General features: G+C 55.1%; 1 protein-coding gene across 2 annotated transcripts; it reads left to right on the top strand.

Moving 5' to 3' along the window:
- Positions 1 to 960: 960 nt before the first annotated feature.
- LOC120499021 (cartilage oligomeric matrix protein) lies at positions 961 to 16,025 on the top strand. 2 transcript variants are annotated; one of them, XM_039702400.1, is made up of 20 exons: positions 961 to 1,377; positions 3,574 to 3,651; positions 5,079 to 5,164; positions 5,845 to 5,896; positions 6,445 to 6,617; positions 8,697 to 8,834; positions 9,660 to 9,737; positions 10,105 to 10,272; positions 11,347 to 11,451; positions 11,563 to 11,670; positions 12,053 to 12,212; positions 12,614 to 12,732; positions 13,011 to 13,063; positions 13,373 to 13,566; positions 13,985 to 14,163; positions 14,324 to 14,372; positions 14,561 to 14,757; positions 14,864 to 15,036; positions 15,204 to 15,343; positions 15,487 to 16,025. In XM_039702400.1, the coding sequence occupies exons 1-20, from the start codon at positions 1,308 to 1,310 to the stop codon at positions 15,531 to 15,533; spliced, it is 2,367 nt and encodes a 788-aa protein (XP_039558334.1). In that variant the 5' UTR covers positions 961 to 1,307; the 3' UTR covers positions 15,534 to 16,025. The 2 variants fall into 2 exon arrangements, with proteins under 2 accessions (XP_039558334.1, XP_039558335.1); XM_039702401.1 differs by lacking the exon at positions 3,574 to 3,651 and having other exon boundaries at positions 963 to 1,377.
- Positions 16,026 to 16,794: the final 769 nt, after the last annotated feature.

Here is a 16,794-nt window from a genome sequence, read left to right as displayed (position 1 = left end):
TTCTTGGAAATTTTTCCGGTTTTCCCTCAGCTGCCCCAGGGCTGATTTCTCACTCCTGATGGGGAGAAAAAACTGCAAAATTTCCTTTTTCCCCCTCATTTTTGCATTTCACCCTCCCTTCAGGAATGGAATAAAAGGATTTGGGGGTGAAGGGCACGGAAATGGAAATGGCTCCAGTTTCAGGGTGGGGAATTTCCCCCCGGGGGAGTTTGAAGAGAATTTCTGTGCAGTTCTGGAGCTCTGAGATGTCTCAGATGTTCAGTGGGAAATGCAGCCTGAGTCATCGTCTGCCCGGCCTGGGGAGGAAATGAACCCCCCAGGAAAGAATAATTGGCATTTTGGAATCTGGAATTTTCTTCCCTGTTTTAACACCAAAAAAAAAAAAAAAAAGAAATCTGGATTTTTTTTTTTTGCTTATTTTAGCACAAGAAAAAAAATCTTGAATTTTTCCCTATTTTAGCACCAAATTTTAAAAAAGGAATTTTTCTTCCTATTTTAGCACAAAATAATAATAATAAAAAATCTAAAATTCTCTTTCCTATTTTAGTACAAAAACACCAAAACAAACAAAAAACCCCAAGGAAACAGAACAAAACAAGAATGGAATTTTCTTCCAGTTTTTTCTTCCTTTTTTTTTTCTAACTATTATACCTCCAAAAAAAAAAAATTAAAAAAAAAGAAAGAAAGAAAAAAATCCTGGAATTTTCTTCCAGTTTTTAATTCCAGGTCTTTTTATTCCTGCCTGTTTTAACACTAAAAAAAAAAGTTTAAAAACCCACAAAAACCTGGAATTCTCTTCCCTATTTTAGCAAACCCACCCCCCCAAAAAAAAAAAAACCCAACAAAACAAAAACCAGGAATTTTCTTCCTTTTTTTTTTTTTTTCCTGCCTATTTTAGCACCAAAGAAAAGGCAAAAATCCAGTGGCGTTTCTGTGATTTCTGTGCCGCGGGGCCGTGGCGCTGTTCGCTCTCGCAGCCGCGGCCAGCGGTGACGGCAGCGCGGGGCCGGCCCGGGACGGACAGACGGACAGACGGACGGACAGACAGACGGACGGACAGAGGCTCATAAATAGCGGCTCCCGCATGGGCAGCGCCGGCAGCTCCTGAGCCCCTGCAGCCCCTGCAGCTCCTGGGGTTCTGAAGTTCCTGCACTCCTGAGCTGCTGCACTCTTGCAGTTCCTGCACCCCTGCAGCCCCTGCAGCTCCTGGGGTTCTGAAGTTCCCGCAGTTCCTGCACTCCTGCAGCCCCTGCAGCCCCCGCACTCCTGCAGCTCCCGCAGCTCCCGCAGCTGCTCCCCGAGCCGGGATGGTCCCAGCGCTGCTGCTGCTGCTGCTCCTGGCCTGTCCCCGCTCCTGGTGCCAGCAGAGGAGGATCGGTAAGGGTTAATGCCGGGTTAATGCGGGGTTAATGACGGGTTAAAACTCCGGTTCAGCTCCGGTTTAACTCTGGCTGAGCTCTGCTGGAACTCTGGCTTGATGCTGGTTAAACTCTGCTTTGACTCTGCTTCGACTCTGCTTTAACTCTCATTTCATTCTGATTTAACTCTGCCTTAGCTCTGATTTCATTCGGATTTAACTCTGATTTAATCCTGATTTAACCCTGCTTTAACTCTTTAATTCTGATTTAACTCGGATTTAACTCAGATTTAACTCTGCTTTGACTCTGCTTTGACTCTCCTTTCATTCTGATTTAACTCTGATTTCATTCGGATTTAACTCTGCTTTAACTCGGATTTAACTCTTTAACACTGATTTAACTCTGATCTAACTCTCATTTCATTCTGATTTAACCCTGCCTTAGCTCTGATTTCATTCTCATTTAACTCTGCTTTAACTCTTCTTTAACTCTGCCTTAACTCTGATTTCATTCAGGTTTAACTCTGGTTTAATGCTGATTTAATCCTGCTTTAACTCTGATTTAACTCTCATTTCATTCTGATTTAACTCTGCCTTAGCTCTGATTTCATTCGGATTTAACTCTGATTTAATCCTGATTTAACCCTGCTTTAACTCTTTAATTCTGACTTAACTCTTCTTTAACTCGGATTTAACTCTGATTTCATTCTGCTTTAATCCTGATTTAACTCTGATTTAATGCTGATTTCATTCTGCTTTAACTCTGCTTTAATTCTGATCTAACTCCACTTTAATTCTGATTTAACTCCGCTTGAACTCCGCTTGAACTCCAATTTTACTCTGATTTTACTCTGATTTGATGTTGATTTCATTCTGATTTAACTCTGCCTTAACTCCACTTTAATCCTGACTCAATTCTGATTTTTTGAGGGTTTTTTAGGCCGCTCTGAAAATGCTGAGGGGTGGAAGGTGATAAAGAGGAGGATTTTTCCTGAAAATGTTGAGGGGGATTTTGTAGGAAAACTGTAAATGCTCCGTGGGATTTTTTCACTCATTTTCCTCCTGAAACTTTATTGAAGGAAAATCAAGGAAATAAATAATAAGGAAAGTTTTATTGAAGGAAAATCAAGGAAATAAATAAGATTATCCCCCAGAAGGTCCCAGCACATCCTTGGATTTCCTGCCCTCCAGGAATGTTCAAATTCCACTTCTCCAAATCTGCTTTTGGGGAATTCCCAGCTCCAGGAGGATTTCTGGCAATCCAGATTATCCCCAATCCAAAATTTACTGCACAGCTCACAAATATTCACCATTTATTTTTATTTTTTGGGGAAGATCCACGAGGTTTTGGGTTTGTTTGTGCTGTGGAAATGAGGAATTTTTATGAGATCAGTGCTGGGAAATTCTCCCTGCTCAGGGGTGCAGGGCCCAAATTCCTGATGATTTTTCTCTGACCCTGCAGAATTCCTGATTTCCACTGGAGCTGCTCCTGACCCCAGAATTCCTGAATTCCCTGGGGCTGCTCCTGACCCCGGAATTCCCGAATTCCCTGGGGCTCATCCTGACCCCAGAATTCCCGAATTCCCTGGGGCTCATCCTGACCCCAGAATTCCCGAATCCCCTGGGGCTGCTCCTGACCCCAGAATTCCCGAATTCCCTGGGGCTGCTCCTGACCCCAGAATTCCCGAATCCCCTGGGGCTCATCCTGACCCCAGAATTCCTGAATTCCCTGGGGCTCATCCTGACCCCGGAATTCCCGAATTCCCTGGGGCTCATCCTGACCCCAGAATTCCCGAATCCCCTGGGGCTGCTCCTGACCCCAGAATTCCCGGTGTTCCCGGAGCTCACCCCCAGCATTCCCGGTTCATTCCCGTTTTTTTGCCAGTTCATTCCCGGTTCGTTCCGGTTCATTCCCGGTTCATCCCGGTTCATTCCCGGTTTTTCCCGGTTCGTTCCGGTTCATTCCCGGTTCATTCCCGGTTCATTCCCGGTTCATTCCCGGTTCATCCCGGTTCATTCCCGGTTCATTCCCGGTTCATCCCGGTTCATTCCCGGTTTTTCCCGGTTCGTTCCGGTTCATTCCCGGTTCATTCCCGGTTCATTCCGGTCATTCCCGGTTCATTCCCGGTTCATTCCCGGTTCATTCCCGGTTCATCTCGGTTCATCCCGGTCATTCCCGGTTTTCCCGCTGAGCCCCTCTCCTTTGTGTCCCCAAGATCCCAGCCGGCCGCTCCCAAGCGCCGCCCGCAGGGACCCCGCCTCCAGCCGCGGTACCGGGAGTGCCGCGGGAGCAGGTGAGAGAGGGCACGGGAGAGAGGGCACGGGGAGAGGGAACGGGGAGAGAGAGGGCACGGGGGAGAGGGGAGAGGGCACGGGGAGAGAGGGAACAGGTAAGAGGGCACGGGGAGAGGGCACGGGGAGAGGGGAGCAGGTGAGAGAAGGGCACGGGGAGAGGGGAGAGGGCACAGGGGAGAGGGCACAGAGGGCACAGGTGAGAGGGGAGCAGGTGAGAGAGAGGGCACGGGGAGAGAGAGGGCATGGGGAGAGGTGAGAGGGCATGGGGGAGAGAGGGCACAGGTGAGAGGGGCACGGGGGAGAGAGAGGGCACAGGTGAGAGGGCACAGGTGAGAGGCACAGCTCCCGGGTGGAGCTGCCCCGCCCCGGGCCCCGCTTTTGCCGCTTTTGGCCCCAAATCCCCCGAGTGCGGCTCAGGGCCGGGGCCCAGGAGCTGCTCCACACCCCTGCAGCCCCACATTCCAGCAGGGAATCATGTGGAATTATTGATACAGTAACAGATGAATGTTCCCAAACCCCACTCCAGCCCCACATTCCAGCAGAACTCCTCGGGATGAAGCTGAGTCCTGATCATGTTAAATCATTGATACAATAAAATCTGAATGTTCCCAAATCCCACTCCAGCCAGGAACTCCTCGGGATGGAGCTGAACCCTCAGTGTTAAATTGATACAATAACAGATGAATGTTCCTAAACCCCGTTCCAGCAGAACTCCTCGGGATGGAGCTGAGTCCTAAATGTTAAATTATTGATACAATAACAGATCAATGTTCCTAAACCCCGTTCCAGCCAGGAACTCCTCGGGATGGAGCTGAATCCTGAATGCTAAAGTATTGATATAATAATGTATGAATGTTATCCATATAATTATTATATTCATATAATTATTGTTCATATAATAGAAAAGAGTATATGAATAATAATGAAAGTATTATTGATATTATTATAATTGATATATGAATATATATTATTATAAAGTATTATTAATATTATTATCATCAATATATGAATATATATGATTACAAAGTATCATTAATATGATTCTTATTCATATATGAATATATATTATCTGTTCTTATATATTCATATAAATATTTAAATATATAAATATATTCTAATAGATCCATATAATAATATATTTCATATAAATAGATATGCTCATATAGTAATTAAAGTATTAATCATATTAATACATAAATATATTAATATGCATTGTATATTAATATATTAATATGAGTGTTTAAACATATACATATATTATATTCATATTTTCATATATATTCATATATACATTAATATAATAGATATGAATAGAAACCTTCCCAGGTTTATAACCACCTAGATGATAAACTTTCCCAGGTTTATAATCAGCTGGATTATAAACCTGGGATCTTGTGGGATTTCCCCAACACTTTTGGGTTTTTAGGAGGAGAAGTCGGGCCGGAAATGCTGCAGGAAATGAGGGAGACCAAGCAGGTGCTGCTGGAGGTCCGGGACTTGCTGAAGCAGCAGGTGGGTGAGGATTCCTGATCCCGGATTTCCCGGCTCTGGGAATTCTGTGCTGCCTGCGCCGTGAGCAGATCCTGCTGCAACCTGAGCCGGGGGCTGGGGAAACTGCCAGGCTGGGAGCAACGGCAGGGTGGGGAAAGCCACGTTGGGAAGGAATTCCAGCTGAAATAAACCTCCAGCTGGGAAAGAATTCCAGGTGAAATAAACCTCCAGCTGGGAAAGAATTCCAGGTGAAATAAACCCTCCAGCTGGGAAAGAATTCCAGCTGAAATAAAACCTCCAGCTGGGAAAGAATTCCAGGTGAAAAAACCCTCAAGTTGGGAAAAACCAAAAGGAGGAAAAAACCCTTCAAGTTTAATTTAATTTCGTATTTTTAAAAATAATTTCATTTATTTCTTTATATGTTTATTTTTAGTATTTATTAATTTCATTTAATTTTAAATTTTTATTCATTATTATTATTATAATTATTATTATTATTATTATTTATTTATTTATTTATTTATTTATTGATTTCACTGGCTGGGAGTGCCAGGATCCCGGTGCCAGTCCCGGCTCAGCCCGGCGCTGGTTTAGTATTTATTTTATTTTAAATTTATTATTATTATTATTAATTATCCATTCGTGGCACACCCCGGGGTGCCGGGACCCCTCCCGGCTCAGCCCGCGCTGTTCCCCTGCAGATCAAGGAGATCACGTTCCTGAAGAACACGGTCATGGAGTGCGACGCCTGCGGTGAGAGCCCGTGTGCCCCTGTCCCTCTGTCCCTGTCCCTCTGTCCCTGCTGCCCCCTGTCCCTCTGTCCCTGTCCCTGCTGCCCCCCTGTCCCTCTGTCCCTGCCCCCTTCCTGCCCCTCTGCTGCCCCAGCCTTTGCTTCTGCCCCGGGCCATCAGCTGGGCTGGTGGCTCTGGGACACTCCAGGTGGCTCTGGGACACCCCAGGGTGGCACTGGTGGCTCTGGGACACCCCCGGTGTTCCTGGCTCTGGGACACCCCGTGGTTGTTCCGGTGGCACTGGGACACCCCATGGTGGCTCTGGTGGCTCTGGGACACCCCGAGGTGGCTCTGGGACACCCCGTGGTTGTTCTGGGACACTCCAGGTGTTACGGTGGCTCTGGGACACCCCGTGGTGGCTCTGGGACACCCCGGTGTTCCTGGCTCTGGGACACCCCGGTGTTCCTGGCTCTGGGACACCCCATGGTTGTTCTGGTGGCTCTGGGACACCCCATGGTGGCTCTGGGACACCCCTGTGTCCCTGGCTCTGGCTCACCCCTGTGTCCCCAGGCATGCGGCCCGAGGTGACCGGCCCTGTCATCACCATGACGCAGTTCAGCCGCTGTGTCCCCAGCCCCTGCTTCCCGGGCGTGCCCTGCACCGAGAGCGGCGGCGGCTTCCGCTGCGGGCCCTGCCCCGCCGGCTACTCCGGCAACGGCACCCACTGCTCCGACATCAACGAGGTAACGGGGACCGGGACGGGGGACACCGGGGACACAGGACAGGGACAGGGATTCCATGATGAATAAATCTAATGGAAGCTTGCTGGAAGGGATCTGAAAGAAATCATCTGTAAAAAATACACAAATCCATCCACAGACTTTTATTGATATTCTGCTGGAGACAGCTACAAGAAAAGGTTTTATTCTTAGTGAATTTAAGAGACTCCACCATTGTGAATTGCACTTGTGACTTCTGCTTGCACTCCTGGAGTCCCAGAGAGAGCAGTTTGAGCTTCTCAGAAAGGGCTGAACAGTGAGAATGTGGGTGATGAGACTGCTCCAGGGTGTTGTGAGGGCACCACAGCGCTGCGGGCAGGCTGTGTTCTGTTCCTGCCCCAGCAGAACCCCCCAGGACACCGCGAGCTGGGCTCCAGCAGCGCCCGGGGCAGCGCCGCGTGCGGAGCCGTGACAAACCGTGACAAACACCCACCGGCTCCGGTGACGCCGCTACCGACGGAAAAACGGGACAAACAGGACAACAGAGCCATGGCCTCCTTGGCTCACGCCGGTGACCCCCGGCCCGCCCCAAAACAAACAGCTCGGTGTTTGCTCGGCGCACCGGCAGCGCCAACGCCGCCGCTATAAGTGCGCGGCGGGCGCGGCGCGGGGCAGTGCCGGAGGGAAGGATGCCGCTCTGCGACACGGGCTGCGCGCCGCGGGACGGCGCCTGGGGCCAGGTGCGGCACGGCCGGGACGGGGACACGGGACACGGGACAGGGACACGGACACGGGACAGGGGCACGGGACACGGGACAGGGACACGGGACAGGGGACAGGGACACGGGACAGGGACAGGGACACTGGGACACGGGGACACAGGAGACACCGGCACAGCCTCGGCCCCAGGCCTGGGAGCAACTCGGGGCTGTGAGAGCCCTGCAGGAGATGCAGGAGCTACAATTCTGTGCCTGGCACACATGGGATCCCTGCAGGAGCTGCAGTTCCTGCAGGAGCTGCAGTGCTGCCCCTGGCACACATGGGATCCCTGCAGGAGCTGCAGTTCCTGCAGGAGCTGCAGTTCCTGCAGGAGCTGCAGTGCTGCCCCTGGCACACATGGGATCCCTGCAGGAGCTGCAGTTCCTGCAGGAGCTGCAGTCCTGCCCCTGGCACACCTGGGATCCCTGCAGGAGCTGCAGTTCCTGCAGGAGCTGCAATTCTGTGCCTGGCCCTCCCGGGAGGGTTCAGGGCCAGCCCAGCCCCACAGGATGAACGCTGAGGTTTGTCCTGCAGGGAGGGGAGCTGGGAGCACCAGAGCTGCATCCTCCACTGAGGAGTTGCTGGAGATAAGATTTATTAAGGTGGAATGGGACCAAACAGCTCCCAGATAATCCTTGAGACAGCAGATCTCAACCACAGGGATTTGTTTCTGCCCTTAAATCAAGCCTTGCTGGGCAGATACCGTGTAGTATTTTTAGGAAATTTTCTCTTTTTTAGGAAATGTGGCATTCCACCAATTCTAAGCTCTGTGTGTGTGCAAAGCTCTGCTCATCCGTGGATTTTTTGTAGGGCTCCTGAGCTCTGTGCCTCCCAAACCATGAACTCGATTGTCCCACTCCTGCAGAGCCTCAGTTGCATTTCAATTTAAAAACCTGCTGAAGGCTCCATGGGAGATTTTGGGATTGTCAGTCCAAAATATGGGATCCACTGTGTTCTGTGATGCATCTGCCAGCATAAAATCCAGGGGAAATAATGAAGTGTTGGGGAAGCAAAGCATTCAGAGCTACTTTGGAAAGAGTGGTGAACAAACAACTCAGTTGTGTTTGAAGGCCAGGGGGAGGAACTGTCCCTGGACTCTGAGCATTCCAGGAAGGAAAAGGTGAAGCAAGAGCAGCTCCCTGGGGGCTCTGGTGTCACCTGAGGACAGGCAGAGCCCAAAGTGGCTTTGTTTTATTGCACCCCAGGGGCACACCCGGGCTGGGCATCCCTCTGAGGAGCTCCTCTGCTCTTTATCTCCCTTCAAACTAAAACTGCAAGAGCTGGATGTGCCCGGGGCTGGAGCTGCCCCTGGCACAGCCCTGGGCACCCTCTCTCTTGTTGCAGTGCAATGCCAACCCCTGCTTCCCGAAAGTCCAGTGCATTAACACCAACCCCGGCTTCCGCTGCGACCCCTGCCCGCCCGGCTTCACCGGGCAGCTGCTGGAAGGGGTGGGACTGGCCTTTGCCAGGGCCAACAGACAGGTGAGGGCCCGCAGGGGTCTGTGTGCCTCGGAAGCTGGGGGTTCTCTCCCCTCTGCAGCCGGGACTCACAGGCATGGGAAGAGTCGGGAGGGAAACACGAGGTGATGGTTGCTAAGGGATTCCCGGCTGATGGGAGGGAATTCCCAGCCCTGGAAGTGTCCCAGGCCAGCCTGGGATAGTGGAAGGTGTCCCTGGGGGTGGGGATGAGATGATGAAAGGTCCCTCCTAAAGGGTCACTCCCAACCCAAAGCGTTTTGGGATCCCGTGGTTCTGTGTATTGGGAATGCAGGGAGAGGAGAGTGCCCAGGGTGTCCTGGCACCTGAGCCCCAGAGCCACCCTGTGCCAGACTGGGGCTGGGCAGAGCATCCCAACGCCTCCGGGGCTGTGGGGCCATCCTGGGGCTGGGAACAAAAAGGGGAATGGGAATGGGAACGAGAATGGGAATGGGAATCCTTCCTGCTGGACACAGAAGGGTTCCTGCAGCTGCTGCCACCCCCTCCCCGCTTCTCTGACAGCTCCAGGCAGATCAAAAATCCCAACAGCCTGTGCTGCTTGGGGTTTTTAGGGGTGATTGTCCCACGTGTGGCTCTGGGAATTCGGGGCTGGTGGTGGGATGCAGCCCCTGAGCTTCCAAACCCATGGAAGTGAGGGCATTCCAGCAGCCCAGCTCTGCTCCCGGCTGGAATCTCCTGCTCTGGAGCGGCTCTGGAGCCCGGCGGGCTGTGCCTCCGGCTGCTCAGCAGGAGAGCTGCGTGCTGCCGGGCTGCTGAGCTGCCCCCGGCCCTGCCGGGGCCGGCCTGGGGCAGCTCCTGCTCTCCCGGCAGGTGTGCACCGACATCAACGAGTGCGAGACCGGGGCCGCCAGCAACTGTGTCCCGAACTCCATCTGCATCAACACCCGGGTAAAGCCTCGGGGGCACGGGGGGGCCAGGGATGGAGCCCCCCTGGAGCCCTGGGGGCTTCACTGGAGAGGAGATCCAGGGAGAGCTCAGAGCCCGGGGGGCTCCAGGAGAGCTGGGGAGGAACTGGGACAAGGAGGGAGGGACAGGACACGGGGAGTGGATTTAAACTGGGAAAAGGGAGATTGGGGTGGGATACTGGGAAGGGATTCCTGGCTGGGAGGGTGGGCAGGGAATGGGATGGAATTCCCAGAGCAGCCGTGGCTGCCCTGGATCCCTGGGAGGTCTCAGGCCACCCCCGGGGCAGGGGAGGTGGCCGGGGAGGGCTGCCGAGGGATTTACCGAGCTGCTCGTCCCCGTTTTCCCGCAGGGATCCTACAAATGCGGGGCCTGCAAGCCGGGCTTTGTGGGCGACCAGATCAGCGGCTGCAGGAGCCAGACGGCGACCGGGGCGCGGCGCTGCCCCAACGGCGAGATCAGCCCGTGCCACGAGAAAGCCGAGTGCATCGTGGAGAGGGACGGCTCGCTGTCCTGCCAGGTGCGGGCGCCGCTGGCCCTGGCACCGGCACGGTGCCACCCGGGACCGGGACCGGGTCTGATCCCGTGGGGTGGAAGGGTCTGCTCTGACCCTCCTGCAAATGGGGACTGCTCTGACCCTCCTGAGTTTGGGGTCAGGTCTGACCCTCTCGAGGCTGCCTGGGGTCGGGTCCCTCCTGCGGTCTGGGTTTAATCCCAGTTTCCCTGCGGATTGGGTCTGGTCCGACCCCCCAAAAATTGGGGTCTGCTCTGATTCCTGCACTGTTAGGGTCCCAGATGCCCTGGGATTGGGGTCGGGTGTGATCCCAAATTCCCTGGGATTGGGGTCTGCTCTGATCCCAAATTCCCTGGGACTGGGGTCTGCTCTGATCCCAAATTCCCTGGGATTGGGGTCTGCTCTGATCCCAGCTCCCTGGGGTTGGGGTCGGTCTGCTCGCTCCTCGTTCCCTCGTCCCGCGCTCCTCTCCCGGCTCTGCCACTGCCCCCTCCTGGAGAGCGCCCTTCCCGACCCGTCCCTGCTCGTCCCTGTCCCTGCGCTCCTCCCTGCGCTGCTCCGTCCGGCTTTTGGGGTTTTGCTTTTCCCCGAATCCGTGGGGTGCGGGATTCCCTGGAGCTGAGCAGGAGGATCCGCTCGGCATCCTCAGAGCCCAGTTCTGCTGCTCCTGAGCCCAGTTCTGCTCCTCAGAGCCCAATTCTGCTCCTGAGCCCAGTTCCTGCGCTCCTCCCTGCGCTGCTCCGTCCGGCTTTTGGGGTTTTGCTTTTCCCCGAATCCGTGGGGTGCGGGATTCCCTGGAGCTGAGCAGGAGGATCCGCTCGGCATCCTCAGAGCCCAGTTCTGCTGCTCCTGAGCCCAGTTCTGCTCCTCAGAGCCCAATTCTGCTCCTGAGCCCAGTTCTGCTCCTCAGAGCCGAGTTCTGCTCCTCCCGCCCAGCAGCCCGGGCTGGTGGAATTCCCGAGATGTTTCTCCGGGGGTTGTTCCCGAGGGTTTCCCGTCCCGGGGTGTGCAGCCCTTCGTGCCGTTCCCTGGTGAATCCCGGCCTCTCGGGGCTCCCTTTGTGTCTCTGCCGCCTTGCAGTGCCTCGTGGGCTGGGCAGGGAACGGCTACGTGTGCGGCAAGGACACGGACATCGACGGCGTGCCCGACGAGAAGCAGCGCTGCTCCGACAAGAAGTGCCGCAAGGTGAGGGGGGAAATCGGGAATTCCGCCCCAAATTCCCTCCAGGACCAGCCCTGGGTGCTGCTGAGGGCTCGGAGCTCAGGCTGGCTCCGTCCCATGTCCCTGTCCTGGCAGGATAACTGCGTGACCGTGCCCAACTCGGGCCAGGAGGACGCGGACCGGGACGGCATCGGGGACGCCTGCGACGACGACGCCGACGGGGACGGGATCCCAAACGCCGAGGTTGGGCTGCTGCTGCCCCGCCGGGCGCCAGCGGGAATCCGGGCTGCCAGCGGGGATTTAGGGGTTCAGTAGGAATTCAGGGGTCCCAGTGTGAGTCCAGGGGTCCCAGTATGAATTCAGGGGTCCCAGTGGGAATTGAGGGGTCCCAGTGGGAGTTCAGGGGTCCCAGTTTGAATTCAGGGGTCCCAGTGGGAGTTCAGGGGTCCCAGTTTGAATTCAGGGTCCCCAGGCCTCGCTCTGGGGGCTCTGAGGGTCTCAATCCAGCCTGAGGAACCTCCTGAGGCCGGAGGGGCCCCGGGAGGGCTGGGAGCCTGTGCTCAGTGGCTCCAGGCCGGGGACACCCAGGCGGAGCTGCTGTCCCCAGCGTGTCCCGGCCCCGCAGGACAACTGCGTGTACACGAGGAACACGGACCAGCGCAACGCCGACAAGGACAACTTCGGGGACGCGTGTGACAACTGCCGGCAGGTGAAGAACAACGACCAGAGGGACATCGACGGCGACGGCAGGGGCGACGAGTGTGACGACGACATGGACGGGGACGGTGAGGGCGGGCCGGCCCCGGTGCCTCCTGCGGGGTGGCCCCAGCTCCGCTCCTGGGTGACAGACGGGCGGTCCCGTGTCCCCTGTCCCCTCCCCCGGCTGCTCTCAGCCTTTGGTTTATTTTTGTTTTATTGCTCGCTGTCACACCCAGCCTCGTCCTGACTGCCTTGTGCTGCATTTCAAGGGGGAAATTTGGGAATATCTGCAGCTCCTGGCTCAGGCTGGGGAGTCAGGGCTGGTCACAAACCTGGCTGGCTTTGGAGACTGAGCTGATCACAGCTGGCACAAAGCTGCTCCCAGCAGCCAGGGCTCCCAGCAAACACCACCCCAAACCCTGAAATCCTTGCTTCAGCATCAATCAGCCCCTGGGTTCTTGTGGATCCTCTCTGCCCTGTTTTGCAGGGATCAAAAACGCCATGGACAACTGCAGGAGAGTGCCCAACCCTGACCAGCGGGACGGGGACGGGGACGGCGTGGGGGACGCCTGTGACAGCTGCCCCACCCTCAGCAACCCCGACCAGGTACAGAGCCAGGGGTCCTGCAGGGCCACTGCTGCCACCCAGCCACCCCTGGGGACAGCTCCAGCTGCACCCTGCCGTGGCACAAAGGGAAATTCCCTCTGGAACCAGGGAGGAAATGGGGCACTCTGGGCTCTCCCTTCCTGCCCTGTCCCACTGCTGGAGTTCCTCAGAATCCCCCAAAAATTCCCACAGAAATTCTCCTGCTGTTGGCAGCTCTCTGTTCTCTTCCTTGCCTTTTCCTCTGGAAAATTTAAATTATTCTTCCTTTGTTTTTCTAGAAAGACACTGACCACGATCTGGTGGGAGATGTCTGTGACACCAACCAGGACAGGTGAGCTGCAGAAACTAAAAATTCTATTTATCTGCATGAAATCCTGGGGGTGAAGGAACCAAAGGGCTGTGAAAACCTGGCTTGGCCTTATCCTATAAAAAATGGAGGTTCAGGATTTTCTTCAGGCCTCACAAAAAGTGACCACTGGAAGGAAGGAGCCCCCCAGAGCTGCCCACGTTCAGCAGGGACACTCCTGGTGTGACCTTGGGGCTGAAATCAGTGATGCAGCCGCAGCTCAGCCCCGGGAGCCTCCTGTGCTGGTGGCCCTGGGTGACCTGTCCCTGTCCCTGTCCCTGTCCCTTCTCCCAGCGACGGGGACGGGCACCAGGACTCGAGGGACAACTGCCCCACGGTGCCCAACAGCTCCCAGGTGGACACGGACGGCGACGGGCTGGGGGACGAGTGTGACGAGGATGATGATGATGATGGCATCCCCGACTTCAGGCCCCCTGGCCCCGACAACTGCAGGCTGGTGCCCAACCCGGGCCAGGAGGACTCGGATGGTGAGGGGGGAGGGAGGGACGGGGGTCCTTTGGGGGTCCTGGGGTCACTCCGGGCTCTGGGATCTGCAGGAGTTTGGCTTTTACTGGCACCAGCTCGTGCCAGGGCTGGGGCATGGCAGATGTTCACAGTGCCAGCGCTGGGGCCAGGCTTGGGGTCAGGTTTGGGATCAATTTAGGGTCACGTTTGGGGTCATGTTTGGGATGTTTGGGGTCAGGCTCTCTCTCCCAGCAGTGTCTGGGCTTTGAGGGGTTTCTCTGCCAGCAGGAGAAGCCTCCAGGTTTCTCTGCAGCTCCTCAGGGTGTCCCAGCCCCTCGGTGCCCTCAGCTGCCCCTGGTGCTGCCTGAGGCTGAGCAAACCCAGGGCAGGAGCTGCTGCTCCAGGCTCCTTCCTCCTCCTCCTCCTCCTCCTCGTGCCCAGGGGACGGCGTGGGGAACCTGTGTGAGGATGACTTCGACAGGGACATGGTGATCGACAGGATCGACGTCTGCCCCGAGAACGCCGAGGTGACGCTCACGGACTTCAGGGCCTTCCAGACCGTGGTGCTGGACCCCGAGGGGGACGCCCAGATTGACCCCAACTGGATCGTCCTCAACCAGGTCGGGAGAGCTCCAGCTGGGAGCAGCCCTGGAGGGTTTTCCCCAAAAGGCTCCGTGGTTCTGCAGCGCCCAAATCCCCGAGTCACAGCCCTGGAGCAGCACAGGAGGGAGTTTGGTGTGTCTGGAATTGCTCTAAAGAGTCCCAATTCCTCCTTCCCAGGGCATGGAGATTGTCCAGACCATGAACAGTGACCCTGGCCTGGCTGTAGGTGAGGAATTCCCCTTCTCCCTTTGGGAAATCATCACTCAGTGCTGCTCTGATCAGCCACTGCTTAATGACTCCATCCACTGCTCCCTGTACTGCACGGAGTCCAGATTCCCCCTGGCAAAATCCTGGCTGAGTCCTGGCTCTGTTCTGTGCTGGAACGCTGAGTCTCTGCTCTGCTGGCCCTGACAGGGTACACAGCCTTTAACGGGGTGGATTTCGAGGGCACCTTCCACGTCAACACGGCCACGGACGACGACTACGCCGGCTTCATCTTCGGCTACCAGGACAGCTCCAGCTTCTACGTGGTGATGTGGAAGCAGATGGAGCAGACCTACTGGCAGGCAAACCCCTTCCGGGCCGTGGCAGAGCCTGGCATTCAGCTGAAGGTGAAGGAGCCCTGCAGGAGCAATTCCCTGCTGGAGTTTTGCCTTGGGATAGGCAGCTGTGTTGAATCCTTTGTGCACACACTGAGCAGGCTCTCCTCTGTCCCAGGCAGTGAAATCCAAAACGGGCCCTGGGGAGTACCTGCGGAATTCCCTGTGGCACACGGGAGACACCACGGACCAGGTGAAGCTGCTCTGGAAGGACCCCCGGAATTCGGGCTGGAAGGACAAGACCTCCTACCGCTGGTTCCTGCAGCACCGGCCCCAGGTCGGCTACATCAGGTGAGGCTCAGGGCAGGACCATTCCCACCATTCCCACCGGGACAATCAGCCCCAGGGAGCCCCAGGACGGGTCTGGAGGGGAGCTCACCCACGGCCAGGCACACCCAGGGACGGAGCAGCCCTGAGGCCGGGGAGCTCCTGCCACTCCCTGCCTTGTTCCCCTCCAGGGCTCGGTTCTACGAGGGCCCCGAGGTCGTGGCAGACACCGGAGTTGTCCTGGACACCACCATGAGAGGGGGACGCCTCGGGGTCTTCTGCTTCTCCCAGGAGAACATCATCTGGTCCAACCTCCGCTACCGCTGCAACGGTGAGTTGGGAGAGGCAGACTGGGAATTCTCCATTTTCCAGTCGTGGACACCTGCACAGCCACGGGACCAGGGCAGCAAACAGGACACGAGCCTGCTTCTCCCTGCTGTTCCTGCCCCTGATCTCTGTTTGCTTTAACCTCAGACACCATCCCAGAGGACTACGAGACGTTCCGGTTCCAGCAGGACTAATCCCGGGAGCGTCCCGCAGCCGTCCTGCCCCCGCCCACTCCCGCTCTGGAATCCTGCCCCAAGAGCTGTCAGCACCTCCCAGCGCGCCCTCGCAGCCTCCAGCTCCCCTTCCCCAGCAGCAAATCCCTGACAGTGTTACACAAACCCTCTGGGAAGGGCAGAGGTGGAGACAGGGAGTGTGAGCAGAAGCCCGAGCTGCTGCAAGCCGCAGCTCCCCGCAGCAGCTGGGATGGTTGGAGTTCGTTCGGCGTGGATGAGTCCCAGGAATCTTCTCCCTGCTCCCAGGCTCCCGAGTGTCAATGTTGTTTTCCTTTTCAAGACCTGCTGCAAAGCAAACTCAGCACGAGTCTGAGAGGGACACGTGGAGCAGCCTCGGTACAAGTTGCTCATTTTAATAAATGAAAAAGCACTTTAAGGAGAGTATCTTTGTTCTGGAATGTTGGAAAGAAACACTTGGAATGCTGGATAATAAATTCTAGATTTCTCCTTGTTCATGTGTGGTTCTCTCCACTCTTCTGAAGCTTTTCCCTTGCAGATGTGGAAGGGAGGAACCCTCCAGGGCTGAGCTCAGTGGGGCTGATTGGGAATTTTCTTGGAAATGCCAATGCATGGAGGCACCTTTTCCTGAAGAGCCTCCCTCTCCCCAGCCCTGCCCTGCCCGCTCCTTGCTGGAACAACAATTAAAACGTCTCCCTTTTTCCCACAGGATTCTCTCCCTTTTTTTCCCACAGGATTCTCTCCCTTTTCCCCCACAAGATTCTCTCCCTTTTTTCCACGCTTTTCCCATCCCACCCCTCCACCCCTGAAGACAAGAGCCAGCGGATTTTACCCCTTCAGGCCTTTATTTTGATAAAATTGGTCAAGCCCACATAAGGCAACGCACACACGGCTCCGCCCGCCCCCCGCCCGCCCCAACCGCCTCGGAAAATAAATAACACAAACCAAGAGGACTCCATGTAGTGTTTGGCTTTGCAGTATAGAAATTCCACACAATGATTCTGTTGTGTTGTTTTTGTTTTTTTTTTTTTTTTTTGTTTTGTTGGGGTTTTTTTTCCCTGTTTAAAAAGGTAAAAATGATTTATAATACACAGTCAGAATGTCGTGGTGCCCGCATAGAAAACCGACATGCAATCCATGCCTACACTGCGCCGTATAAATAAGATGCAACTCAAAATACAAAGAACAGGAACACTACAAAGTTTAATTCTAAGAGGGAGGGAGGTTTTTTTGGGTTTTTTTTCTCTTTCCTGGTTGTTTTTTA

The sequence above is a fragment of the Passer montanus genome, unplaced genomic scaffold (genome assembly GCF_014805655.1).
Source record: "Passer montanus isolate IOZ18808 unplaced genomic scaffold, ASM1480565v1 scaffold156, whole genome shotgun sequence".
Lineage (NCBI taxonomy): Eukaryota > Metazoa > Chordata > Aves > Passeriformes > Passeridae > Passer > Passer montanus.
The sequence above is the reverse complement of the archived record's forward strand: the minus strand, read 5'-3'. Positions and strand labels throughout refer to the sequence as shown.

Excerpts from the sequence above, each read along its gene's own strand:
- LOC120499021 (XM_039702400.1), top strand. The coding sequence starts at position 1,308 with ATGGTCCCAGCGCTGCTGCTGCTGCTGCTCCTGGCCTGTCCCCGCTCC. Across the intron at positions 8,835-9,659 it reads TTGCCAGGGCCAACAGACAG|GTGTGCACCGACATCAACGA; the intron begins GTGAGGGCCCGC and ends CTCTCCCGGCAG. Across the intron at positions 12,213-12,613 it reads CGACGACATGGACGGGGACG|GGATCAAAAACGCCATGGAC; the intron begins GTGAGGGCGGGC and ends CCTGTTTTGCAG.